This window comes from Eptatretus burgeri, chromosome 4, assembly GCF_056783735.1.
Source record: "Eptatretus burgeri isolate ZD-2024b chromosome 4, Ebu_testis_v1, whole genome shotgun sequence".
NCBI lineage: Eukaryota > Metazoa > Chordata > Myxini > Myxiniformes > Myxinidae > Eptatretus > Eptatretus burgeri.
The window spans coordinates 29,463,426-29,491,336 of record NC_140964.1 but is presented as its reverse complement, the minus strand read 5'-3'; the positions used below and the strand labels follow the sequence as shown (position 1 = coordinate 29,491,336).

The window sequence follows — 27,911 nt, the reverse complement described above, 5'->3', positions numbered from 1 at the left end:
CTGTTCAATCCCACCCTTCCATCCAAGGATTAAAGTTGGCAGTACACCACCAGCACATTTCATTCCCAATCCCGACCAATCTTTTCAAACACAATTAACCGTACCCAACCCAAAATTGTACTTGCAGGTTTCCTCCCTGACTTCTCTTTTCCTGTTCATTTTTGTCTCCTTACCATTAGCTCCCAGCTCCCTTGCTTGTTGCTTGCACCTGTTGCACCACTCCCAAGACATTGTCTTTTTTTGACCTCTGTCACCTCAATCTTCCAAGAGCCGATATCTTGCAAATGAAAAAAAATTGGGAGAATGTAGGAATGTACATTTTATTGCTTTGCGATTCATTTGCCCCATGACTCTCGTGTTGTTTCCACCTTAAGGAATAGTTTTCATTGCAGTCTCCAGAAGCCGAACAAGGCTCCCCCAGGGTCCCACCTTAGCCTTTGGGGGGGCTCGACCCAAAACGTCATGTGATAATACTGAATCAGATCACTGAGTTGTTGGATTAGATGCCGTGTTATCTTCTTTGGGCATATCGATTTTATTATCTTTAGCATTGTCACAGTAAGCGGTGAATTAAATTGTATAATCATTTTCACATTTTATTGATATGCTCATCCCAAAGGGGAGTCAATTGGCTACAATTGCAATCGATATTGCTGCTCGGGGTTGCAGTGAATCTGATCTCATGACCTAGTTCTGCCAGCATTGGTTAATGGTGGACATTTAAGATCGCATTGTCTTTTACAAAGAGAAGGAGACCGTCACCAGCACCATGGCCAAATACAAATTCCTGCCCACAGTTCAAAATAAATGGCAAACCACCCAGAGTCATCCTTGTCGCGAGAATGTTTCGGCATGTTGTCATGCAGAGCACCAAGAAAGGAGAGACTGCCTGTCAAATAGTGATGAGCCAACCTACCACAAAAAAGCAGTCATCAAAAAGTAAAATTTTAACTCCTCACCCCATGTACATCAAAAACACCTTCCCCCTTCCGACCTTAGAAACTCCCTTACCCATATTTAAGGATGCCCTTAAAACTCAAGCACTTGTCTTTCCGTACTTTTTTGAAAAAAAAGTTTATTCTCTACAGGTTTTCCTCTCCAAAGACCTCTGATATAAAAGGATCTTGGGATTTAAAAGATCCTTCTCTCGATGTCATTGTGAATCCCACAGGAAACCTCAGTTCCTCTTCTTCCATTTTGCAGTCTTCACAGGAAGGTTTGCGTTGGCAGGTGCCTGGTAGAAGTTTGATGACACCTTGTTCAGGTAATACAGTAGGAGCAGTGAAAAGATCAAACTGCAAAGGTGAGAGAAGAAAAAAAACAAATGCATTAAAAAAAATCAGGAACGCAGTGCCGTCAAAAATCCCAACAGCGACCACTACAAAGTATGTGTTCCATTTCATTAATCAAGAGCATCTCCGTGACACGTCCATTGCAAAAACATTATATGGAGCCAAGTGGGAAATGGATATGGTCAAGGGGTGGGTCTGTTATCATGAAAACCACTCGACGTAAAACACACAGCAAAGTAAAGTTAACAGTTATTTAACTAGAGCGCTTATAGAACATGATACCCCATGCAGTGTTTAAGTATATACTTCAATTTTAAAAATTACCCCCGTGTGGGGGTGAGGTCATCTCTATAATGTTTTTTACCATCATAATTGATGAACCGTTGCCAGATATCTCCTAAAATGACAGACTAGATAGGTTTTGAAAATGGCGACTTTCATAACTTTCGTGACCTCGTGACCTTGACCCTGACCTCGAATCCGGGAAAAAAATATGTCGTTGGGTATCAGTCATCGACCTCTACCCACATACCAAATTTCATCAAGATCGGAAGTAAAAAGGTTTCTTTGTACCGGGAGGTGTTTTTGACCATTTTCCAGGTTACGTGGCAGCCAAACGGGATGGAAATTCAAAAATCTGTCCGGTTAGATACAAGATAGTATTTTTTACTATCATAATCAATAAACAGTTGCTGAGTATCTTGTAGAATGGCAGACTAGATAGGTTTTGAAAATGGCGATTTTTATAACTTACGTGACCTCGTGACCTCGTCCCTGACCTTGAATCCGGACAAAAGTTATATTGTTGTGCAACACTCATCGACCTCTACCCACATACTAAGTTTCATTAAGATCGGAAAGAAAAATTGACGGACATACGGACAGACGGACATTTGGTCCGGCTTTATTAGGTCATCTCGGTAGAGATGACCTAATAAAATAATGATTTTAAAGATTGTTTAAAAAAAACATCCAAAAGTTTAGCTCGACTGAAGCAGTCTTATACACCACCCGATAGAACATGTCCAGGTACTGTAAAACTGGAAGATCTTGGAAGTAATAAGGTGATTTGTGTTCTACAGTGTTGACTCACCCTGTGTACACCCCACAGGAGAGACATATATATATATATATATATATATATATATATATATATATATATATATATATATATATATATATATATATATATATATATATATATATATATATATATATATACATACATATATATATATATATACATACACACACACACACAATTCAATTAATATAAAATGAATATTTTAAAGGTCATACAAACAAATCAATTCTGGAATTTACTGCTGCTGCGCAGTGTCCATTACAACACCCTATCTAACATGTTACATTCATGATTCATGCCTGTTTGTGTTCTTTATGACGTCCTGAAAAACAGTGAGTTTCCTGGTTGGAATGACTTTCAATGGTGTTTGACTGCCAGGCAGGGAGACCGAGTAAAAAAATTATCTCACTCCTCTCTGGACATGAGTGATCGGGACGAATACAGAGCTAAAGTACTGTGAAACGGCAAACTGGTTTTCCGATTCATGTTCAAAATACAACATTCAATTTGAACTAAGTTGTTCCTCGATCATAAACTGACTTTGTCGACAGACAGACAGACAGACAGACAGACAGACAGACAGACAGAAGTGAACCAATAGATTAACCCCACTTTTTGCTTCTCGTGTGTGGAGTAATCACTAAGCATTGCATTGTTTTGTTTACGTCACGATAAAATAAATAAATACAACAATAAATCTTGGACCAAGGGAAAATATGCCAAGGAAATACAATGCACAAAAATATGCAAAGGAAATTAATTATGGATTAACCCGCGGAGCCATGCAAAACCTTTGAGCTCCAAGGCAGGCGAGCAATTCTACAGACGTCCAACATCAACGTCCCATTACTGCAAAGGTTTCTGTACTGGTCACGATAAAATAAATAAATAAAGTAAAACATGGACTAAGGGAAAATATGCAATGGAAATACTTTTAAAAAGCATTAAAAACAAACCAATAAAACCAACATGTATCTACTTAAACAACAAAACAAGCTTCAAATGAAACACTCTATTCTTTAATGAAATACAAATCCTCCGCACTTCGAGAACGCAAAGAAACCGATCCTTATTAAAATAATATTTCGCCAATGGAAGACTCGAGCTGTTTTGATGGCAAATGCAACTAATGAGAAAAAGCACGGTTGAGTAACAAGAAATGCAGTCATCGCCACTGATTAATTTCTCAGGATATCACACAGAACACGATATGTACATTTAATTCCATTCCAAGCCAATGATTTTAATGGGGAAATTAAGCAATGGGAGCTACAATCTAAAAAAGGGTGCACGGCTGGACAAGGAGAGCAAAAGAGAGAATGCATAAGTGGCAACGCAACAATGCCATGGAAGCAATTTGATGGTACTTCATTATGGATTAACCCGCGGAGCTGTGAACGGCCTTTGAGCTCCAAGGTAGGCGTGTAATTCCGCAGGACTCCACCATCGATGTCCCATTACTGCTACCATGCAGTTCCCACAGACAGATTATAATTGCTCCATTTGAATACCGCGGGCCTTGGAGTCGGAACCCCGACTTGACATCTGGAAGCAACTGTGCGGAGTGACCAACTGTTCACTCGGCGTTCGAGTGGGAATGAAAGTTTGAAGATAAGCAGGTGGCCGAGTGCCGCCTCCTCTCACATGCATCGGCAGGAATAAAGATTTTGTGAGAATTGTTTTCCAGCTCAATCCTGGTGATCCTACATTCACGTTTCTGGGATTGACATCAGTGAGATTTGGATTTCTGAAGCCAGAAAATTAAATGTTTGATGAGAATCTAAAAACGCGAACACGAAGTCTATCTGTTATGTAAGTTGTGGCCTGTAATGTCAGGATTGAAGAGCAAACCTTTCCGTATCTGGAGGACCGCTATAGTGTTGCTAATTTATACATAAAATAGACTCGGTGGTATTGTGGTTGGAGAGCCTCCTCTGAGTCTGTTTGGTCGGCGGTTCAATTCCAACCCTAGCTGACTCATAGCACAGACTTTAAAATGGCATGTGTTCCTCCCTCACTTGACACACAATATTTAAAGGATAAAGCAGAGACAAACTCCATGATTTGGCATCCCATTAAGGTGAGGGTGCGGCGGGGGCAAAGGGGGATATCTCCCCAAAAATACGCAGCTGACTGTGGAGAGAAATGCAATATAACTGGATGGTACCGGCGGCAAGATTCAAGTTCAGGGAAGTACCTTAACCCAAAGGTGATGGGTGTTTTTATCCCATGTCAATCCCTGTGTTTGGCATCTCCATATGAAAGTGAGTGCATGATCTGTGTGTGTGGCAACTCTTTTACGAGCCTCAGAAACCACGGGAAAAAGGAGTAACGAGAAAAAAGGATTATAAAGTACAGTACTGTACTTCAGAACTTTCATACGAGTCAAAAAAAAACAAACAAAAAAAACATGAAGTGAAATAATTTAGGCTTTTTAAACAAGATTATAAAATTAATTGTAGTCACTCTTAATCAACTACCATTACAAGCTAGTATTCCAGGTCTTGAAGACCAAATGCAATTTTTTCACAATCATCAATTGGAGCTCAGAACATAAAGATGAGAACGTGAACAAACAAATCTGATCAAATAAGCAAAAGCTCATGGACGCCAAAAAGAAACCGTAAGGAGCAGATGTCGTGGCAGCAAACGAAGTGCTCCGGCCACAAAACGGCTCCCAAAACACCACGGCCATGAAAATGCAGGAATTGCATTCAGTCACAGGGCAAATTGCCTTGGAGCGGTTGAATTTATAATAACCAACAACAACAAAAAAAATCGTTCCAGATGAATGGCATGTTATCAATTAAGAGTTTGAATTTTCCTTCGATAAAATAGTAATAAATGCCCGTTATAACGGTGAGGTTCCTTCGGGCACACTAATCCATGGCACTGTGTACCAGACATTCGAGCAAAGCGCTTGTACGAGTAACGAGTCGATAAAAAAATTTCTCTGAAGAGTCTGCGTTTGCATTTCCCGCACGCATCGGAAGTTTTCATGAACACGAGAAACACTTTGATTTTTGACCCAGGCAGTTATGGAGCATTTTTAATTACTACAAGAGAACACGTTTAATTTCCATGCCATCAATACTAAAGGATGATGCGCTGAAACTTTTATATGCAATAATCACAAAGTCAAACTTGCATGCAAAATAAAAACCAGGCAGACCGAAAATGAAAAAAAATAACAACAATAATTGCACTTCCACTGCAGTTATCGTCACTTTCTATTAAGGAACGCAACATTTGAGAGCAAGCTTTGTGGAGCGTAACATGGAACCGATGACAAATTAAAAACAAAAACAATTTGTTACAAAGTGAATCCATTTAATGTGCCGAATAAACCAAGGGTTATAATGGAAATAAAAAATATCTTCAAGAGCACACCGATGTATGTAAAACTAATAGGGGTACCCGGCATTACCCGGTCTATTTTCTGTAGGGGCCTTTCACAATTCTCGACACCCACTGAGGAATGGGATGGAGGATCATTTAATATTACCTTCCACATGGCAACAAAGGCTTAGGCACGATAGAGTGATTTAAAAATGTCCCGTTACAGTCGCCTGTCCAACTCACAATCCCGCAAATTTCCGGAAACCCCGTGAACCGTCAAGCGACCATGCGATCAAAAACTAAGAGATCGCATAATCAATTTCACACATAGAGAAATGTACTGGACTATACTGGATGATTACAAAGTCCCGTTACCTTCCCCTCCCCACCCCACTTTCATAATCTACCCTGGTACGTTTCGTATATACATATTCATGGTAATGTTAATACTTTAATTTTTGTGACAATAAAAGTACTGTGTATTCATAGTTTAAATTTATACCGATTCGGTGTTCATTATATTCATTTAGCAGGTTCTGTGGAGAGGGTAACGGGACTTTGAAAACAGCCTGAACTGTAGATTATTGGCTAAGAGGCATTGCAAAATTACTATGTGAGAAGTGGAATTAGATATTCGGTGAATGGATGCTTGCGGATGTACTGTTGATGTTTCTGGGTTAATTTTGCCTCCGATGTATAAATATGGGGCTGTTCAGGAAGAAGAAGAAGAAGAAAAAGAACAAGAACAAGTAGAAGAAGAAGATGAAGAAGCACCAACTTCAAACACTTTCAGAAGAGGTTTATTTGTATTTAAATATCTGATAATTGTTTTGTATTTATTTATATGTATATGTACTTGTATACAACTGTAAAAAAATGACCGTTTTTACAGCCATTTTTCCCTGCTGTGCAGGGGTTGGGCTTTTTCTTGAGGCAATGTTTTTATGGCCGGATGCCCTTCTTGACGCCAACCCTGGTCGCCTATTACGACACACAGGGATGTGGTGCACCGATTCTAACCGGGGCATACACCGGGACCAGTACACTGGTACTCATTTCGCCGGCCTCGGAAGGATGACAGGCTGAGTCAACCCCCTGGTGTAAATTCAGCAGCCAATGGAGCTTGAACTCAGAACCCTGGGATCCCAAGCCACCACCCTAACCACTAAGCCAACACCAGGCTGACTTGAATATAACTGTGATTGATCAAAAAGGCTTCAGCACAATACAGCGATAAAAATAAAAATTGAGCCAAAAACACTCCTTGGCACTCACTGGTGAACCTCAAAGTTTGACTCAGATCTGTTCAGCCATTTCTGAGAAAAAATCGCAAGACAGACACACAGCCAAATGGCTCTCTTATAGGATAGATTACTTCCAGAATATCGGAGAGGAGATAATCGTGGTTGAGATATATATTTTACTCATTGCAGCTCACACGCACGTGCACAGGCACACATTTTCAATATGACTACCCACAGACCCCGAAATGCAAATCCTTACCAAGTCGTGACGCATACCCGGTGGATAAGACCAGAAGCAAACAGGGAGAGGAACAGGCAAAGAAACACTGCAACAAAGAAAAGAAAAATTATGAGAAATAACTCAACTTGTGGGTTACATGCAACAAGGGAATAGTCCCCAGAGCTAACTGCATCATTAAAAGTTAACTGCAAGGAAGTGGGAATCAGTCAGGGTCAGTTTGTTTCAATGTTCGACTAGTTTGAATGGTGACTGTTCGACTAGATTGAAAGGAGGGAGATGTCAATGGTGCTGTTTTACTGCATGTGATGATAACCGATAACCATTAAGATTACCGATAATGAAAAAGATGAGTGATTTGGCTGCCTCACAAAGAAAAAGGGTTCGGCGCAGGTGGTTTGCCATTGCCTTCCCAGCAGGCAGTCAGCACAGGAATTTAACCAAGGTGCGGGCAACGTCACCTACTCACAAAGAACATTGCGGGATCTTTAAGGTACACTATCTAATGCAAACAGGACACCCAGTTTATTGTCCGTCTGAGAGAGGCACACACATCAATGCATCACCTCACCTGTAAAACACCAGGTTGACAGTTTATAGCTGGGCCAAGATTATAACCCAGGCTAGAAAGCTCAGTGGCAAGTGCACATACCCCAAGGCTGTCCTGCCAACCCCCCCCCCCCATGTACCATACGTCAAAGACCTTCTATTTCACCATGACATGTCTATGCCTTTAGTCAATAAGTAAACACCATAAATTCCACTGGTGCATGGGTAAAGATACAGGAGAGGAATTAAGCTGTGTTAAGAGTTTAGAGACCAGATACATCATTGCAAGGTATACCAATGCATGCACAAGGCCTGTTTTTTGAACAAAAGTTACACACGAGCCCAATAGCCAAACTATACAAACTGTTGCCTGGAGTATGGACATCTTATTGGGTCGGGTAGGTCAGCCAACGATTTGGAAAAATGACAGAGTATTAAGAGTTGATCCACATCACTATCCTTTCAAAAAAAGTCAACTCTCTCAAATGACATTTACCCAAGCTGTAGTTGTATGAAAATAACATTACTGCAAACCATGCATGGTAAGAAAAGTCAGATTCGTGTCAATTTCTGCTTAGCAAAATGGGCATAATTAAAATGCTGTAATTGCTCAATTGTGCAAAGGATGACTGAGCCACAAGTGAGGGAGTCAAACCTCAACATGAGAAATTAAATCTTGCTGGTGTAATGGTTGGAGCGTCCGCTCAGTGTCTGGTAGGTTGGCAGTTTGAGCGCCGGACGAATCATACCAAAGACTTAAAAAGTCTGCTTCATTGCCGTTGTATGTACTGTATATACATTGTATGTGTTGCAGTGCTACGTCATTGCTTGATGCTCAGCATTTAAAAAGAAGAGAGAATGGACAAACAACCATATATTGAAAACAAGCACAAGCTTTGATGGGCATAATGATCTCCTGCATTGTAATTCCTTGTGAGATAATTCATATTAGTATGATTATTATATATAAAATACAGCAAATCACGAATAGAAACGTTGGTGGTTTTGTCGCCGGATTTTCGGCCTTGAACAAAGATAGATCAATGCAGGTTAAAAAAAAAATTCCCACGATCACAAATGGAGTTGGTAGGTGCTTCAACACCGACCACAATACGCATTTTCACAAGTTTGCCAAAAGGCAATGTCTTCTTTTCAAAGGAACTAGCAGGGACCCACAGAAGTCTCCCTTTATTTGGGCAGTGTATGGGCAATGAAGGGCGGCCTCGCATGCTACTGGAAGTTGCTGTTTATTGCGAAGAACCCAGCGTTAAATTTTAGTCATCCGCACACTTATTGCCAAAATAATGTCATGAATTTGTTTTATGTTCCCAGAGATCAGACATTGAAGTGAAAATAAATTGTAAATTGCAAAATTAAAGTGTGAATGATGGTGAATTAAAGTGTCAATGATGGTGAATTAAAGTGTGAATGATGATGAATGATGGTGAATTAAAGTGTCAATGATGGAAAATTAAAGTGTCAATGATGGTGAATTAAAGTGTCAATGATGGTGAATTAAAGTGTCAATGATGGTGAATTAAAGTGTCAATGATGGTGAATTAAAGCGTCAATGATGGTGAATTAAAGCGTCAATGATGGTGAATTAAAGCGTCAATGATGGTGAATTAAAGCGTCAATGATGGTGAATTAAAGCGTCAATGATGGTGAATTAAAGCGTCAATGATGGTGAATTAAAGCGTCAATGATGGTGAATTAAAGCGTCAATGATGGTGAATTAAAGCGTCAATGATGGTGAATTAAAGCGTCAATGATGGTGAATTAAAGCGTCAATGATGGTGAATTAAAGCGTCAATGATGGTGAATTAAAGCGTCAATGATGGTGAATTAAAGCGTCAATGATGGTGAATTAAAGCGTCAATGATGGTGAATTAAAGCGTCAATGATGGTGAATTAAAGCGTCAATGATGGTGAATTAAAGCGTCAATGATGGTGAATTAAAGCGTCAATGATGGTGAATTAAAGCGTCAATGATGGTGAATTAAAGCGTCAATGATGGTGAATTAAAGCGTCAATGATGGTGAATTAAAGCGTCAATGATGGTGAATTAAAGCGTCAATGATGGTGAATTAAAGCGTCAATGATGGTGAATTAAAGCGTCAATGATGGTGAATTAAAGCGTCAATGATGGTGAATTAAAGCGTCAATGATGGTGAATTAAAGCGTCAATGATGGTGAATTAAAGCGTCAATGATGGTGAATTAAAGCGTCAATGATGGTGAATTAAAGCGTCAATGATGGTGAATTAAAGCGTCAATGATGGTGAATTAAAGCGTCAATGATGGTGAATTAAAGCGTCAATGATGGTGAATTAAAGCGTCAATGATGGTGAATTAAAGCGTCAATGATGGTGAATTAAAGCGTCAATGATGGTGAATTAAAGCGTCAATGATGGTGAATTAAAGCGTCAATGATGGTGAATTAAAGCGTCAATGATGGTGAATTAAAGCGTCAATGATGGTGAATTAAAGCGTCAATGATGGTGAATTAAAGCGTCAATGATGGTGAATTAAAGCGTCAATGATGGTGAATTAAAGCGTCAATGATGGTGAATTAAAGCGTCAATGATGGTGAATTAAAGCGTCAATGATGGTGAATTAAAGCGTCCATGATGGTGAATTAAAGCGTCCATGATGGTGAATTAAAGCGTCCATGATGGTGAATTAAAGCGTCAATGATGGTGAATTAAAGCGTCAATGATGGTGAATTAAAGCGTCAATGATGGTGAATTAAAGCGTCAATGATGGTGAATTAAAGCGTCAATGATGGTGAATTAAAGCGTCAATGATGGTGAATTAAAGCGTCAATGATGGTGAATTAAAGCGTCAATGATGGTGAATTAAAGCGTCAATGATGGTGAATTAAAGCGTCAATGATGGTGAATTAAAGCGTCAATGATGGTGAATTAAAGCGTCAATGATGGTGAATTAAAGCGTCAATGATGGTGAATTAAAGCGTCAATGATGGTGAATTAAAGCGTCAATGATGGTGAATTAAAGCGTCAATGATGGTGAATTAAAGCGTCAATGATGGTGAATTAAAGCGTCAATGATGGTGAATTAAAGCGTCAATGATGGTGAATTAAAGCGTCAATGATGGTGAATTAAAGCGTCAATGATGGTGAATTAAAGCGTCAATGATGGTGAATTAAAGCGTCAATGATGGTGAATTAAAGCGTCAATGATGGTGAATTAAAGCGTCAATGATGGTGAATTAAAGCGTCAATGATGGTGAATTAAAGTGTCAATGATGGTGAATTAAAGTGTCCATGATGGTGAATTAAAGTGTCCATGATGGTGAATTAAAGTGTCCATGATGGTGAGTTAAAGTGTCCATGATGGTGAATTAAAGTGTGAATGATGGTGAATTAAAGTGTGAATGATGGTGAATTAAAGTGTGAATGATGGTGAATTAAAGTGTCAATGATGGTGAATCAAAGTGTCAATGATGGTGAATTAAAGTGTGAATGATGGTGAATGAAAGTGTGAATGATGGTGAATTAAAGTGTGAATGATGGTGAATTAAAGTGTGAATGATGGTGAATTAAAGTGGCAATGATGGTGAATTAAAGTGTGAATGATGGTGAATTAAAGTGTGAATGATGGTGAATTAAAGTGTGAATGATGGTGAATTAAAGTGTGAATGATGGTGAATTAAAGTGTGAATGATGGTGAATTAAAGTGTGAATGATGGTGAATGAAAGTGTGAATGATGGTGAATGAAAGTGTGAATGATGGTGAATGAAAGTGTGAATGATGGTGAATGAAAGTGTGAATGATGGTGAATGAAAGTATGAATGATGGTGAATTAAAGTGTCAATGATGGTGAATTAAAGTGTCAATGATGGTGAATTAAAGTGTCAATGATGGTGAATTAAAGTGTCAATGATGGTGAATTAAAGTGTCAATGATGGTGAATTAAAGTGTCAATGATAGTGAATGAAAGTGTCAATAATGGTGAATTAAAGTTTCAATGATGGTGAATTAAAGTGACAACTGACAATCCAGGGGAAAAAAAAAACGGTCGTTTGATACATCTCACAAAAACAAACATTGCGAATTAGCATTTTAGAGGCATCACCTTTTTTCCAGTGGCATCATTTATGCTTTGTGATGGCAAACAACAGTGAAAATCAGTTTTTTTTAAAAACCCGTTATACATTTAATTGGCAGATCAAGGGGGAGTGAAGGGAGATGGGGGCCCCTGGTAATTCATAATTACGTATCGTCTACATTTAATATCATGCACAAAAAAGGTTTTCTTTACAGAGCCGAATTAGTCCATTTTAATTTTAAAACAACATTTTCTTGGGAGATATTTACTGTGCAAATGTCATTCTGGATCTGCCCTTGAGTTTATATGATCTCACTAAAACAACGTTGTGGGTTTGTCAGCCTGCAGCATGTTCAGTCCCTCTCCTTATCCGGAATTCACTCTGATTGGCAAAGATGCACAGATCGAGTGGGTCTCCTACTCTAATCGGTGCAACATACAGCTGTACGTATGTAAAAACACTGGTGTGAGGCAGGACTCCACACCGTTGCAGGCTCTGACCCTGGCTTTTGTTGATAGTCATTGCAAAGCCTGACCTGACCAGAAACAGTCTTCGGCGGAGTTGAAAAGGAAGATCCGTGTCAGTAGGAGAAAGAATAATTCTAGGAATAAGGAGAATAGACCCAGCACGCTCACCGTCGAGAATCCGCACCTCAAGAAGACGATCAGTGACCTTGGTTAAGAGGTAACGTGTTCTGTTGCAGTGGCCATTGCAAGGATTGAGATTTTGCAACAGCATGATGAGAGTGTTAGCCTTCTGTGACGTCTCATGCGATGGCAGAATTGAAAGATTTATTGAATTTTAAAAGAAACTCAGGTGGATAAAGGGCTGACAAGTTTTGATCGGCCAAAGAATCGACACTTTTGACGATGAAAGTGTCACCCGCCAGGCTGTCAATGATGTTACTGTGCAGAAGATCAATCATGTTATTCTTTGTGGGTAAAATCGTATGTGAAGCCAACCACTCAGAATTTGAACGATTGGACGGTTCTTCAAATCCGGCATACAAATGGTTTGTTCTTAAATACACATTTGTTCTTAAAGTTTGTGTCAAATTGATGAAAAAAATGAATGAACAAAGCAATGAAATGAGTAAACAAATGAGTGAATTGAAGGGACAAATTATTGAATGAGTTAAAGGAGGGAATAACACAGTAACTGGGGGCACAAATTGGTGGAGTCAGGGAAATTAATGAACGATTGGAAGACGAAATTGATGAACAAAGGAATGAAATGGGGGAAATGGAGAAAGAAATGGTATTGGAAGGACAAATTGATGGAATGGAAAACGAAATTGATGAACAAAGGAATGAAATGGGGGGGAAAAAATTGGGAGAAGAAATTGGGTCATCAAATAAAAAAATTGACAAAGTAAATGAGGACCTGGAGGGCTATCCTGCCTGGGTGGATGCCGGAATGCTACAGCAGTTAGAGGAATTGGGATTTTATAAGCGCCAGGGTGGTGGTTTCGCTGAGGATGTGCAAAAGTTGGAAAGTCGTGCAACAGAACAAGAGCAGGTGTTAGCTGATAAAAGCTTATGGGAGCCATAATTGACTGGGGAAAGGATGGATGAGATATTATAGGAGTAGCTGAACACTTGGGACAACACCATCAAAGAAGAGGTGATAGAACCAAAAGTTTCTGTTATTCTCAAAGGTGACGTTTATGGTGCTGTTGAGACCATGCATGGGCTGACTGACTCGTACAAAGCCAATGATGAAATTAAACTGGATTTGCTGCACTTTGACAATGGGGGTGTTACTGAAAAGTGGCGAGCAGATTTGGCAGAGCCAATGTTTGAACCATTTGCGGAACATATAGTAGAGAAGAGCAACAGTAATACTGACATGACAGATACCAAACAGGTGGCTGATCTTGGGACAAGTGAAGGTGAGCTTGCTGCTGTAAACTCTGGAGAGAGAATTGCCCAATTTGAAAAAGTGCAAGGTGACTTAACAGTCACAGATGGAACTCAAGAGGAAGAGCAGGATGCTTGTCAGGTGGACAAATGGGAAGGTGATGTTTTCGAAAGGAGTTTACAGAACCAATCAAAGAGTTCAGATCCTGATAATAGTTGTGAAGGCCAATTACTCATTGTTTATGAATCTTGTGGAAGTGAGGCGAAGGCAAATGGTTATGACGAGGCTGGTGCTTCTCGCTGTTGTGATGCAGATGATACAGCTGTGTTTGAGAGTGGATCTACAGAAATGCTTGTTGATGATTGTAAAATAGAGAATGACACATTTATACTGTGAGGAGGAATGACATTGAAGTAGTGAGGGTGTTCAGTGAGGAAAATGATCTTCCTGAAGCATTGCTTCCTGAACTTGGTACTTTCAGGAAGGCAAGTCTTGACGTTTGTTTTGTTGAGCCAATCTTGGAGCAGTCCTAAGAAAAATGTGTTGAGGAGGAGAGTTGCAGTAACTATTACTTCCTGTTGGTTGTGCACGAAGCTCATCTTGAATCAAGCTGGGGTGAGTCAATTGCAGGTTTTGAAAAGAAACATGTCCGCATTTGCGTCTTGGGCACCCACCGAGAACAAGGTGCCAACACCTTCTGGAATGTCGCAGACACCTTCTCCCTTTCCAGCAACTCTGTTCTCAGCTGGAAGTTCTGCAATTTGCTCCATAAGCTTTTGCGTGATGGACACCCCAATGTTCTGTGGGATTCTCACTTCGGGTTGCTCAGCTGGTAAGATTGTCTCGTGTGGAACCACCGTCATGACCGTTGCGGTGAGCTTGTAACCACCTGCCACGTGTTGATCGTGGGGAAAATTGACTTCCACATTGGGCGGCCGGTTTTTCCACCTGGCTTGGCGGTGACGGACAGGGAGCTTGGCACTGCGGGAGAGAGTGGCATTGGCGCCATTTTTTAGCTGACAGTGAAGCTGTTTGCCTATATGGACAGTGAGCTCCGCTCTTTTGAAGCAGTTTTTGCACCTTTGGATCTATCGTGCACTGTCTCCATGACAAGCTGGACAGTGTTGTCTGGCACCTCTCACCCAGGTCATATCAGATCAGTCTCCTCGTCTCCTGTCCCACAGAGGTGCAATTGGTGTGATGGGGAGCAGGGGCTGGACACAAGGGCATCTGTGCTGGATGAGCGTGTGAGTCCAAAAGTGGTGACTGAGGAAGAGGTGAGTAGCAGGTGAGGAAGAGCAAGAACTTGAACCACAACCAGAACCACAGCCTTTGTTGATTCTCGAACCCAGCATTAAAGAAGGATCCGATGAAAAAGATCTGCTGATAGAGAGCTTACGCCAGGAGATCATGGCATTGCGTACATAACTGCAGTCCTTCAAGAGAGAAGCCCAGAAAGTGGTGAAAAGATGTCGGCAGGAAGAAAGTTGGAGCCAGAATAATGCCAACAGAAAGAACAGGAGCAGGCCTCTGAGCAGGCATACAGCCAAGTGCAGCAGCAGGTTGAGGAGCAAGGAATTTGAGTAGAGAAGCTGGAGCAAGAGCTGCAAGAGGCCAAAACACATCTCAATTCACTCCAACTTTCATTGCAGGGAGCCAAGCAGACTCACGTAACAGCCCAGGGTCAGGTGATGCCATTTGTGTTACCCATAGTGGCTGTTCGTCTAGCTTTTGTCTATCGTGGATAGTGGAGTACGGTTGCCGGCGTCCATGCGTACCTGGGAATTATTGTCGTCATGCTGGTTGTGGTTTTTACAAGGATTATAAGGAAATTATGCACAGGAGGAGGCCATTCTGCCAATCATGCCTGCACCACACCAATACCAGATTGAATAAATACATCAATACCCCTTCCCCTCGTGTTCAGCCTTTTTGGCTGCAACACTGGTACTCGTTTAGCCGACCTCAGAATGATGACAGGCTGTGTCAACACCCTGGTGTTAATCAGCGGCCAAGGGGGCTTGAACTCAGGACCTGAGGATCCCAAGCCACCACCCTAACTGCAAAGCCAACACCAGGTTGTGGTGATTGCAGGTTCAGCCAGTCATCGCTTTGTTCCGCCCTCAACCTGGCATACCCAGGATATACAGTTTTAACTGGGTCCACTGGGCTGTGGGAATTATAGCTATAGTCTGTCTGTCTGTATTATAGCTGGAATTATAGTCTGTCTGGATTATAGCTGCAGCCACAGTTTTTCCTGGAGGATACAGGCATTGATCGGGGATAGATGTGAGAACTTTGGGACTACCAGATCCAGGAGGATGATGCAGGCTTCTGGGAGCAGGTGAGAGAAATTTTGGTGTACCGGATCCTGCAGGGGTGCAGGCATTGATCCTGCTGCCTCTCGCAATAAATCTTGTCGACGCAGTTCTTGTGGCTGGCCTGGTTCTCTGGCATCTCCTCATTGAGAATAGCTAAGTTAGCTACGGCACGCTTCCTACAGCCCCTCCTAATTTATTTCATAGGCTAATTTGGTGTGAGTCGGTAAGTGGGAAGGCTGGAGCAGTAAGGAGCTACGGCTCCTAGGTTGTGGAGTATGGGGGGGGGGAGCTGTTTTTTGTTTGTGGGGTAAATGGAGGAACTTCATAATAAGAGTAGGATTGTATAGAGTAGCATGGCCCGTGGATGTGCAGGAGACATGTCGATGTAAATTAAGTAGGGAAACTGTGAGCTTAAGTGTTACGTGTCACCACACCGGGGTGGTGTTGTGTGAAATTAGGGAGGGTCGAAGGCTCATCTCTCCCAGGATGTGATTGCCCCCTCTGACCTTTTCCTATGATTTTGCATTTCAAGACCAGCGAAAAAAGGAATCACGTCCTGCGAACAACTGAGCTGGACATTTTCAAGCAGGCGAAAACCCGCCTCCAGGAATTACAACTAGCGAGACCATGCCCCCGGGGTGGATGATTGATGGATGGTACATCAGAAAGAGAGGAAGATTGAGTCAGGATTGGCAGTCAGAAGAGAGAAATGGGAGCATGAAGGGAGGTTCTGTGAGGAACGCGCTTGGAAACGGCAGTCTCGTTTTTATGGCTTTCCCCTCGACACGGTGAAGGTTGCATGATTCTCGTGTTCGTGCTGAGGCAAATTTGCTCGCGTGATGGAGCAAGGCGCTAGCCATTGACTGTTCGGCTGGGTCGTGTGAGACCGTGCCTCGAAGCCTCGTGTTGTGCCTTCGGAGAAGACGGCGGTGCCATTTTGCACAGGAGCGGTGTCGGAAAGTGCAATCGTGAAAAGAAGCAGCACGGCGGTTTCTTAACCCTGGGTGTTAAATATCACCACCCGCACGCTTCCCGCTGAGAGAGCGGCTTGGCTCCATGTTGCGAGCTTCCCACGCAGAACGACACGGTTCAATCATCAAGTTCGAAAAGATAATCTCTGGGCACACAGCTAAGTGCCGGGATAAAAGGAGGGATTATTATTTTATTTATTCTGTCCCCTTGTCTATATTCAAGTCTGTGTGGAGGCGCCTCAAATTTGAGTTTAGTTCACCTCACTTTTCATTATTATCCCGTTTTGATTTATCTCCATTATAAATATCTGATTTTTGTCATTAAACCCTTATTTATTTAGATTGCTTGTGCCTGTCTATTTGTTGCGGATTTGAGTATAAACCCGTGTGCCCCCATCTGTGATGCGTCCCTGCCGCCCTCCATTAAACTCAGAGGAATTTGGCGATCCGTCTCCAAGGGAGAACTGTTCGGTGATTCGTCCAGATTGGTCTCAACCCACTCTCCCCCCTCCCACCGCCGGACATGACAATATTTAAAAAGGAAAACATGTTGGCTCTGTTTTTTTTAGTGCAGGAATAGATAGGCTCATGGAAGAGAAACAAGATAAAATTTATTGCTTAAAAACTTTTTTGGATGATTGCATCTCATTCCGAGAACATTTTGAACGCCCCTCATTTAAATCAATGAAGTGACATCATTAAAAAAAAAAGTCTGCAGAGAAGATATTCAAGCGGTAAGATAATGGTGACTTCATGCCACAAGTACAACTATTGCATCAACAACGCAATTGGAAAGAGTATGTCAACACCAACATGGCAGATGTCTTCTACTACCCAAAAAGAGCTAACAACATCATGCAAAATGGCCAAATTTTGATTCTTCCTCTCCCCCTTACACGTCTCACCAACTTGGTTGGCTGTTTAAATCATCACAAAGGGATGGCTGTGCCACTGATGCAGTGCCCTTTGTACAGTAGGTTGAGGCAGCAATTTGGCCAGGATGGTGGTGATAACGAGGCTAATCTCTTTTTTTTCTCTTATTACGTCTGCCACGGAAGGTGGATGGAGGTTATGTTTTCACCCGTCTGTGTGTTTGATTGTATTGTCTGTTTATGAGCAAAACTCAAAAAGTTGTGGACAGATTCGGTCAAAATTTGGTGGAGAGCTTGGGCATGTGACGCTGACAAAATGATTAGATTTTGGTGAAGATCCGGATCCAGATCTGAATCCGAGAATTTTAAACCGATTTTTCAACATTGAGAGATTGGGCCCAAAATGACATATCGCAGGATATCTCAAGAATTTGTGTACGGATTTGGATGAAAGTTGGTGGACGCTTTGGGTATGCGACGAGGAAGAATCGATTCAATTTTGGTGAAGATCTGAATCTGGATCCAATAATTTTTAAGTAATTCTTCAGCACTTAATGGAGGGGGGGGCATTATGGTGGGTGGGGGGACGATGTATAGCATGGTATCTCAAAAAAGGTGTGAACGGATTCGGCCAAAACTTGGTGGATGAGTTAGTTAGCCGATTTAAAATAAACACAAGAACAAGCCGAGTAAATTTTAGTTCAGGTCCGAATCCAGATCCGACCTATCAGTGGGATACAAAATGTAAACTAAATGAGCCTTGGAGGTATGCACTCTACCAAGTGCCCTTCTAGTTAACAGTGATATCAGACTCATGAAGGACCTTGTAAATTTATCACACAGGACAAAGCCATTAGGAGATGGAAGTATACTTTTACATGAATTATAAAGGCATTAGTTGTCAACTGCAAAGTGCATTTGGTATAGGGGATTTGATCCTGTGCTGCCTGTATCACAAATAAAACCAGGGTTACAGATGGGAAACAGACATGCCATCCCAAACTCCGTCAAAGGACACCATGCAATCTTTGACATCAAACAACAAATGCAAGCGCACAAGGCACCCAGCTCAACATCAAGGCAATGGGCAGTGCTTCCCATCGATAAAACACCCTGCTAATCTGACGGTTTACAATCATGTGGACAATCAAACCCAAACGAGACATCGTAAGGACAAGTGCACCATAATAATTGGGAATTGGTGAAATAAAGTAAAAGAAAAGCAGATTTGTCACAAGTGCATACAATGAAGGAATAACCTTCCTGATGACAAATTAGGATAAGTGCAGGTTTAACGTCCAGAGCACGGTAATCAATCGAGGGCGTGGGTGGGCGCATGACACTCGCATTATCGATCAATTTTAGAAATCCTCCACTCTGGCGCAAAATAAAGGCAATTCTTGTGTAATTATAAATATATATATATATATATATTCCAAATATAAAAATCTGGCCAGCCTAAGTGTAAACACGGCAACTGCATCTGGGAAAGGCATTTATAAAATTCACAAGCCAATTGAGGAGCAAAATTGTATTTGGAGAAAGCGGAATGGAAATCGAACTTGTTTGGCAGCTATCTGTCCTTGCACCGTTAAGCAAAGAAAATTGGGTTTGTCACAGCAAGTTATCTTATCTAGCAGCATTTGGCAATGTCAGGCTTAATGAAATAACCAAGCACAGGAATTAGCAACTTAAGCCAACAGAAAAATTGAAGTTTTATAACCAATTACAGGGTTGAGTGGTCTCTTGATAAATCAAGTGCATGGAAATACATTGGCTCTCTCTCTCTATGTTCAAGAAACACAAACAAAAATAACGTACCTTCAGGGAAGATCTTTGCCTGGAATCCTTTACCAAAAATCAAGTTTTCCATGTTGTTGAAAGCCTGCATGTTAAGGAACTCGAAATGCATGGGTTTATTATATGTGCCTGAACATAACGACCGATCTCAAGGATAATGTAGCCGTTTCATGGACTGCACCTTCCACACATAAACCATGTTTCATCACAACTGCACAAAGCATCCGACATAAGCCAAAAGCGGCAACTCGTGGCTATCGAGGATTGTGGGGATACGGTTAAGGAGAAGATGAAGAGGACGGAGCCAAAGAAGCCTCCAACAATGGTGAGCCATTCCTGGGATGCCAAATGCCTTCCAAACAACTGCATTCCTGCAAAGATGAGCAGCGAAAGTACGGAGGAAAGCAGGAACGACAAGCCGGTCCCCACAGCTGCAACAAAAATGAGAATACAAACACAACTTTCACGTGGTGGTGAAAAACAAACAAACAAAACAAAAAAAAACACCCGTTATTACCTCCGCCAATGAAGGTGGACGGAGGTTATGTTTTCAACCCTGTTTGTCTGTCTGTTTATTTGATTGTTTGTCTGTGAGCATGATACATCAAAACGTTATGGACGAATTCAGATGAAACTTGGTGGACATGTTGGGTGTGTGACAAGGACCAACTGATTCGATTTTGGTGAAGATCGGAATCCAGATTCAGATACGACAATTTTTTGAGTTTGTAAGCGATTCTTCACCAATGAGAAATGGGGCCAAAAACGATTTACAGTGTAGCATGATGATATCTCAAAACATTGTGGATGAATTACGACAAAACTCGGTGGAAGAGTTGGGGAGGTGACAAGAACAAGACGATTACATCTTCGTTAAGGTCAGGATCTATATCCTGCCTATTCGTGAAATACTAAACATAAACTGTTCAGCCTGGCGGGGGTAAGTGCTCGACTGAGTGCCATTCTAGTTACCTCCACCACCGGAGGTGAAGAAGGTTATGTTTTCACCCCTGTCTGTCTGTCTGTCTGTGTGTTTGTTTGTTTGTGTGCAGGACATCTCAAAAAGTTGTGGACGGATCCGGATGAAATGAAATTTGGTGGGCAGATTGGGTGTGTGACAAGGGAAAACTGATTCAATATTGGTGAAGATCCGAATCTGGATACGATAATTATTTAATCTTAAAGCGATTCTTCACCATTGAGAGATAGGGCCTAAAACAATATACTGTTGTGGCCAAAAATATTGGCACCCATGCACTTTTTCCTAATAAGGCACCATTTCTTCAAGGAAATGGTTGAAATTAAAATATATTTTGGTATCCACATATGTATTTCTTTGGTTTGCAGTGGAACAAAACAAAAAAAGCTGAAAAAAAATTACTAAATCTTAGCTTATTCCACACAGAAATGTTAAATGGCCCGGATAATATTATTGGCACCTTTTAGAAGTTGTTAGAAATAATGAAATTTCAAGCAGGTGATTCTCCTTTACTTTGGAAATGAACTCACCTGTGGTGAGTTGCAGGTGCCTGCAATATATAAATCACTCATTGAACCAGTTTGAATGGAGAAAAGGAGTCATTCTGCTGTTTTGTGTCACTGTGTGTAACGCAATGAGCATGGAGAAAAGAAAGAACACTAGAGAATTGTCCTTAGAGGTCAGACACAGGATTCTAACCAAGCATGGATAATCTCAAGGCGAAAAGTCCATCTCCGGAGACCTTGATGTTCCTGTGTCCACCGTACACAATGTTATCTGGAAGTTTAAGGCCCATGGCACTGTAGCCAACTTCCCTGGACGTGGCTGCAAGAGAAAACTTCATCGAAGATTGCAGCGAAGGTTTGTTAAAATGGTGGAGAAAGCACCTCGATCAACTGCCAAACAGATTCAAGCTGACCTTTAGACACAAGGTACGACAGTTTCAACTCGCACCATCCGTCACCAACTCAACGAAAGGGGGTTCCATGGTAAGAGACCCAGAAAGACCCCACTGCTGAGAGAGAGACATAAGAAAGCCCGACGAGAGTGTGCCAAAACACACCTGAACAAGCCAAAATCCTTCTGGGAGAATGTCCTGTGGACAGATGAGACCAAATTAGAGCTTTTAGGAAAAACACATAATCTCTGTTTCCAGAAAACAAAATGAAGCCTTCAAAAAAAAAAAGAACACCTTCCCTACACAGTCAAACATGGAGGCGGTTCAGTGATGCTTTGGGGTTGCTGTGCTGCCTCGAGCACTGGGTGCCTTGAATGTGTGCATGGTATCATGAAATCAGGAGATTATCCAGGCATTTTGGAGCGCAATGTTCAACCCGGTGTCATAAAGCTGGATCTCCGTCGAAGGTCATGGGTCTTGAAGCAGGACAATGACCCCAAAAGTACTTCAAAAAGCACCGAGGAATGGTTCAACACCAAACTCTGGACTGTACTGAAGTGGCCAGCAATGAGTCCAGATCTAAATCCCATTGAACACCTGTGGGGAGATCTGAAAACAGCAGTTGAGAGAAGGTACCCTTCAAATCTGGGAGAACTGGAGCAGCTTGCATAAGAAGAGAGGGCCAAACTGCCAGTGGAGGTGTCGGAAGCTCGTTCATGACTATAGGAAATGCTTGACTGGTTATTTTGTCCAAAGGCTGCACCACCAAATATTAAGTCTTGGGTGTCAATAATTTTGTCAATGCCATTCCTTTATATTTAAAAGGACATATTAAGTTTAGAATCAAAAACAAAGGTTCTGTAACATTAACAGTGAAATAAAGAATTGTGGAGACAAAATACTTTGGTCAATTTCAACTTATTTTTAGAGAAAATTGTGAGTTATTTTGAAAAATGTGCAAGGGTGCCAATATTTTTGGCCACGACAGTGCAGCACGGTATTTCAAAAATGTGTTGGGCTCGTTAGTATGTTCTCGTGGATCAGGCATTACGTGGCGGAGGGATGTGCTCTACAGAGTGCCCTTCGAGTTAAACCTGAGTTAACAAATCAGCAGTCTCGTTCCCCCTCCCCCCCCCCTCAAATAATTCACAGAACATTATTTTTCATTCACAATGCTTCTCATTTCTCACACTGGTAAACAATGATGGAGAACCTATTAACTTGAATAATATGATCCCAGCTAACATTGATCAAGTCTCTTTTTAAAATGATGCGATGCAATCGTTCCATCGGTCAATGCATACGTGACATAAACATGCAAAATGATAATCCATTTATTAAAATGAAGTTGGTGAACTTGGAATAAAATAAGGAAATAAAGACAGCAGAAAACTGTATATACAATCATAATCATCAATGCAGCCGACGCTTTTTTTGTGGACATAGTCGAGGCTCGTGGAATAGCTCGCACACTCAACGGATCAGGACGTCAGACAAAAAACAGGAGGCAAAACACGCATATGCATGGAGAAGGAATCTGCAAGGAGGAAAAAAAAAAAAAAAATCGGAAAATTCTGATCTTTAATGTCCAACTTTAGTGGGGCAACTAAGCTAAATATAGCATAACAATTGTGCATTTTGTGAGGAAAGCACCAAATTTGGCACACTAGTAGCCTAACATATTATGAACAGATTTGGATATTGGGCCATCTCAAATTCAGCCGCTGATGGCTGTGGCAGCCATTTTCCACTGCCATCAAAATTTTGAGATGGCTCAATATCCAAATCTGTTCATAATATGATAGGCTACTAGTGTGCCAAATTTGGTGCTTTCCTCACAAAATGCACAATTGTTATGCTAAGTTGCCCACCTACTTGACAGTGGGGTTCGACGTCAGTGCAACCGAAGCAGTCTTTTGGCTCGGGTTATGGTGGGTGGTTTGCCATCACCTTCCCAGCAATCAATCAAGGCAGGAGTTGGTCATTTGGCTTGGCAAGGGTGCCGGAGATAACTAGCCTACTCTTCGCGAAGTATACTGTGGGGATCTTTAATGTTCGCCAACAAATAGTGCTGTTAGACGAGTCCTCTGGGTTAACGTCCTCCTCCATGGACGGCACACTTGCCTGTCTAATGGCTTGCCTGTCTGATGGCTTGCCTGTCTGTGGCTTGCTTGCCTGTCTGTGGCTTGCCTGCCTGTCTGTGGCTTGCCTGTCTGATGGCTTGCTTGTCTGTGGCTTGCTTGCCTGTCTGTGGCGTGCCTGTCTGTGGCTTGCCTGTCTGATGGCTTGCCTGGCTGTGGCTTGCTTGCCTGTCTGTGGCTTGCCTGTCTGATGGCTTGCCTGTCTGATGGCTTGCCTGTCTGATGGCTTTCCTGTCTGATGGCTTTCCTGTCTGATGGCTTGCCTGGCTGTGGCTTGCCTGTCTGTGGCGTGCCCGTCTGTGGTGTGCCTGTCTGATGGCTTGCCCGTCTGTGGTGTGCCTGTCTGATGGCTTGCCCGTCTGTGGTGTGCCTGTCTGATGGCTTGCCCGTCTGTGGTGTGCCTGTCTGATGGCTTGCCCGTCTGTGGCTTGCCTGTCTGCGGAAACAGCAAGGTGACAGTTTCGAGCTGGATTGAGATTCGGCCATCCTGCCATGCCATACAGAAACATAGACATGTTCATAATAGGCCAACACAAGGAGCCAAGCCTAATGCTCAGAGATGTGGTTAAAAAAATAAAATAAATAAACCCCAAACAGCAAACAGGAGTATGAGCATCCCACAACACCGACAGGGAAGAACGAACCCAGAATCCCAAATGTTCAGTTCCTCATTGCGCTCCTACCAGCGTCCCAGATGCTTCGTGGGAAATAACCATGGCAACACTACCCAGCAGACTACTTGTCAACTTCACCACATCGATTTCGGACTTGGTGGAACACAACAACCCGAACACCAAACACCCTCAAGGAGCTTCTGAAAATATTTAGATATTTATGACATATTTCAACTATTGTGTATCAAATGTTTTTTTACAGAGAATGTCGATAAATAAATTTAAAAAATAATAAAACCTTCGGAACCAACTACAAATTCGCTTCGTAAACGACTTGAACCGCCAGAGAGAACAAGCCACGTCCACAGTTGGGGGTTTCGAGCGATGCACGTCGCTCCTGCCGTGCTGTGTAAGCACGCCGCGTCTTTGATCGAACGTATAAGCCGCACTTTCCTTCGTCTTTGTGCTTTTAACACGAACTTTCGAGTCCATTCTCACCCATCATCGTAAAGAACTCCTCCGAGGAGTGAAGCGTCCACACACACCAACAGGAAGTGACGTCGTCGAAGGAAGAAAAAAATACCCCACCATACCTGACAGGAAGTGACGTCGTCGAAGGAAGAAAAAAAACCCCCACCATACCTGACAGGAAGTGACGTCGTCGAAGGAAAAGGGGGAGGGGAAAGCACCATACCTAACAGGAAGTGACGTCGTCGGAGGAAAAGGGGGAGGGGTGGAAACCACCATGCCTGACAGGAAGTTAGAGTGTCGAGAGTGACGTTCAAAACTGTTTTAAATCTACTTTGATTTTTACGTTCGTGATGTAAAATCTGGTATTGCAGTGGGTCCTTACTGGATTTTGTTGAACATTTGATTTTTTTTTTGTTATCGGTAATAAAAACAGGAATACTTCCGGTCTCGTGACAGACGTGGCACGCGTTCGTCGCATTTCTTTGGCAAACATATTATGCTAAGCAAAAATAACACGTGATGTTCGATCTTCTTGTCGTCATAACCTTTTAACGTTCATTTCGTTCTTTTTCGCTTCGATTATTACAACAAACGCCTGCCGCTGTGTATAGGCGGTGTATTGTGCGCGGGTTTAGCAGGGGAGTGTTTAGTCACCAGTCAACTTGTCACACTTGCCAAGCCAGCCGTTCCGTTTGAGTCCTTGCTCAAGTACTAAAGCCACTTGGCGAGCGCTCCACAAGCTGATTGTTCATGGAACACGCCTGACTGGTGCTGAAGTCCTTTTTAATATATACTTATATTTTTAGTCAACCCCACCAGGTATTAATTCAACAGCAGAGTGGGATTTGAACTCAGGACCCTCGGATCCCAAACCCACCGCCCTCACCATAAAACCAACATCAGGAATAGGATCTTATCGCGGGACCTTTTCCCCCTCTTGGATCCAAGGATTCATTAATTTCCCCTCAAGGCTCAACGGTCCGATTTAAACCCTGAAGCTGACCAATCAAACAAGCGGAATACACTTGCACCGAGTCGTTTGAGTACCCATGATGCAGTGCGCGGGCGCCATATTTGTTGACGAGCCCAAGAAGCTCGAAAAGGTGAACACGACCTAACAAGACCAAATAATAATTGGCGTGACCTTTCATTGCTGCAAATAGGAATAACGAGATAAACGTGCTCGCCTGTGGAGCTACTGGTGCTGTCGTTTCCCAGGGAAGTGAATACAAGCAACATGGCGGCGCGCACGGAATTCTGGGATCGCTCAAACTCTCTCTCGCAGGCTCACGATGGACGTGCGGTCCTCGACACGGGCAAACTCTGCTCCCGATGTTGTCTGCAATCGTGTCGTTCATCCAATCGAACCAGTTTACGTTTAATTCGGGACAATACTGCATTGTAGGTGTCCACGCGTGAACCAATAAACATTTGAAAACAACCTTCAAAAGAGGATGGAATGGGGTTTTGATAGTTGAAAACATTGTTATCCGTGTCGGAATAACCATTGAAATAATTTAAACAACCAAAAATTCAGGATTCCTGAAATCAGTATTAGTATCCGTAGATGGAGGGTCTGTCTGTGTCTGTGTCTGTGTCTGTCTGTGTCTGTCATCTCAAAGTTATGGACTGATTCAGAGGAGATTTGGTGGAGAAGTTGGCTCGGTGACAAGAACAAGTCGATTCGATTTTGGTTCAGGTCCAGATGCAGATCTGGTCTATCATTTGGATACAAAATGTAAACTGTTCAGCCTGGTGGACGGACGCGCTCTACCGAGTAACGTTCCAGTTAGTATTCTGGTGTTCTGCTCTGAGACAGGTCCAGTCCTGTGAAAGTTTCTTGGCAAAGGTTATGCTGGGTGTTTTGTCATTGCCTTCCCAGCTTTAGTTAAAGTAGCAATTTGGAATTTGTTCAGCATGCCGGCGACAGCTCGCCGACTCTTCGCGAAAGACACGACAAGGTCTTTGACATCCACCAACGCAGCCGGGATGCCTAGTTTAACATCTATCCGAGGGGACGGCGCACACGATAATGAATCAACATGCCTGTGAAACACCAGGATGATGGTTTATAACTGGATCGGGATTCAAACCCAGACTCGGCAGCTCGTTGGTTCATGTGTGTATATCTCTCGGCCATCCTGCCAGCCTTTTCAAATCGGTACAAAGCTAATTTAACCGGTGTCGTGGATGTCCTTTCAAATCATGATAGTTCATTGACCGTGGGAGAAATTACAGGATGCATGTGCAAAACGTATAACTTTACACACGGACGAGTGATTCTCATCAAAGGAAATACATTTTATTTCGTACTTTACACACTTGAGGAAAGTAGAAAATTTAGCCGAGTTATTCCTCAGCTTCGTGCAGATAATGTCATTTTGGTTTAACCACACTTTGTGGTGTAATGGTTTGAGCGTCCGCTTTGTATCTGGGATGTCGGTGGTTCAAGCCCAGGCTAAATCATACAAAAGACTTCAAAAATGGTAGTAGGTACTGCTTCCTTACTTGATGCTCAGCATTTAAAAAAGATACAGCATGGACAAACAACCAGAAATTGGCAACCATTGTACAAGCTTGATGGGTCTGATGACCTCCTCCTGCATTGAAGTTCCTGAGAAGGGAACTTCTGTTATTCTTTTGGCAGCAGGATAGGTGTGGGTGGACAGAGATGCCTCTAAACTGGAGCTATCTCTCCGTGTAGCTGTTCAGCGGTAGAGCTGTCCCATTGTGGGACTATCCCCATGGGGCCGAGGCATTCACATATGGTTTGAATAAGACAACAACAAACCCCTCTCCACTCTTGAATGACATTAATATACTTCCTCCAAATCTCTTCCAACTTCCCCACCTTTCTCAATGCACCGAATCAGTCTCTTACTCTTTTTTCAAGTCTCTTACTTCAAATTACACAATTCAGTGACTCTTTCGTGATACGTCATATGATAGATTCCCAGAAAGCTTCATGCAAAATTTATTTTTAAGATCCAGATAAAAACAAGCTCAAATGAGCGAAGATCCTCGTCCTCTTAATGATGACGTCATAAAAACGAATATGACGTCATTGTGACGTATCAGGTTTGCGATATATTATCTGTGCTAATGCCCGGCTTGATTCCCGCAAACAAAATTCAAACAGCTTGCCTAGTTTCGGAGATAATGGTAA

The 27,911-nt window shown here is 42.1% G+C and overlaps 1 protein-coding gene across 1 annotated transcript; it reads right to left on the bottom strand.

The window, feature by feature from the left end:
- Positions 1 to 306: 306 nt before the first annotated feature.
- On the bottom strand, positions 307 to 24,921 carry KRTCAP2 (keratinocyte associated protein 2). Its single transcript, XM_085877274.1, has 5 exons — positions 24,773 to 24,921; positions 19,919 to 20,073; positions 19,664 to 19,727; positions 7,219 to 7,285; positions 307 to 1,295 (listed from the first exon to the last, which is right to left on the bottom strand). Exons 1-5 carry the CDS (start codon positions 24,912 to 24,914, stop codon positions 1,178 to 1,180), a joined length of 546 nt encoding a protein of 181 aa, XP_085733400.1. The 5' UTR covers positions 24,915 to 24,921; the 3' UTR covers positions 307 to 1,177.
- Positions 24,922 to 27,911: the final 2,990 nt, after the last annotated feature.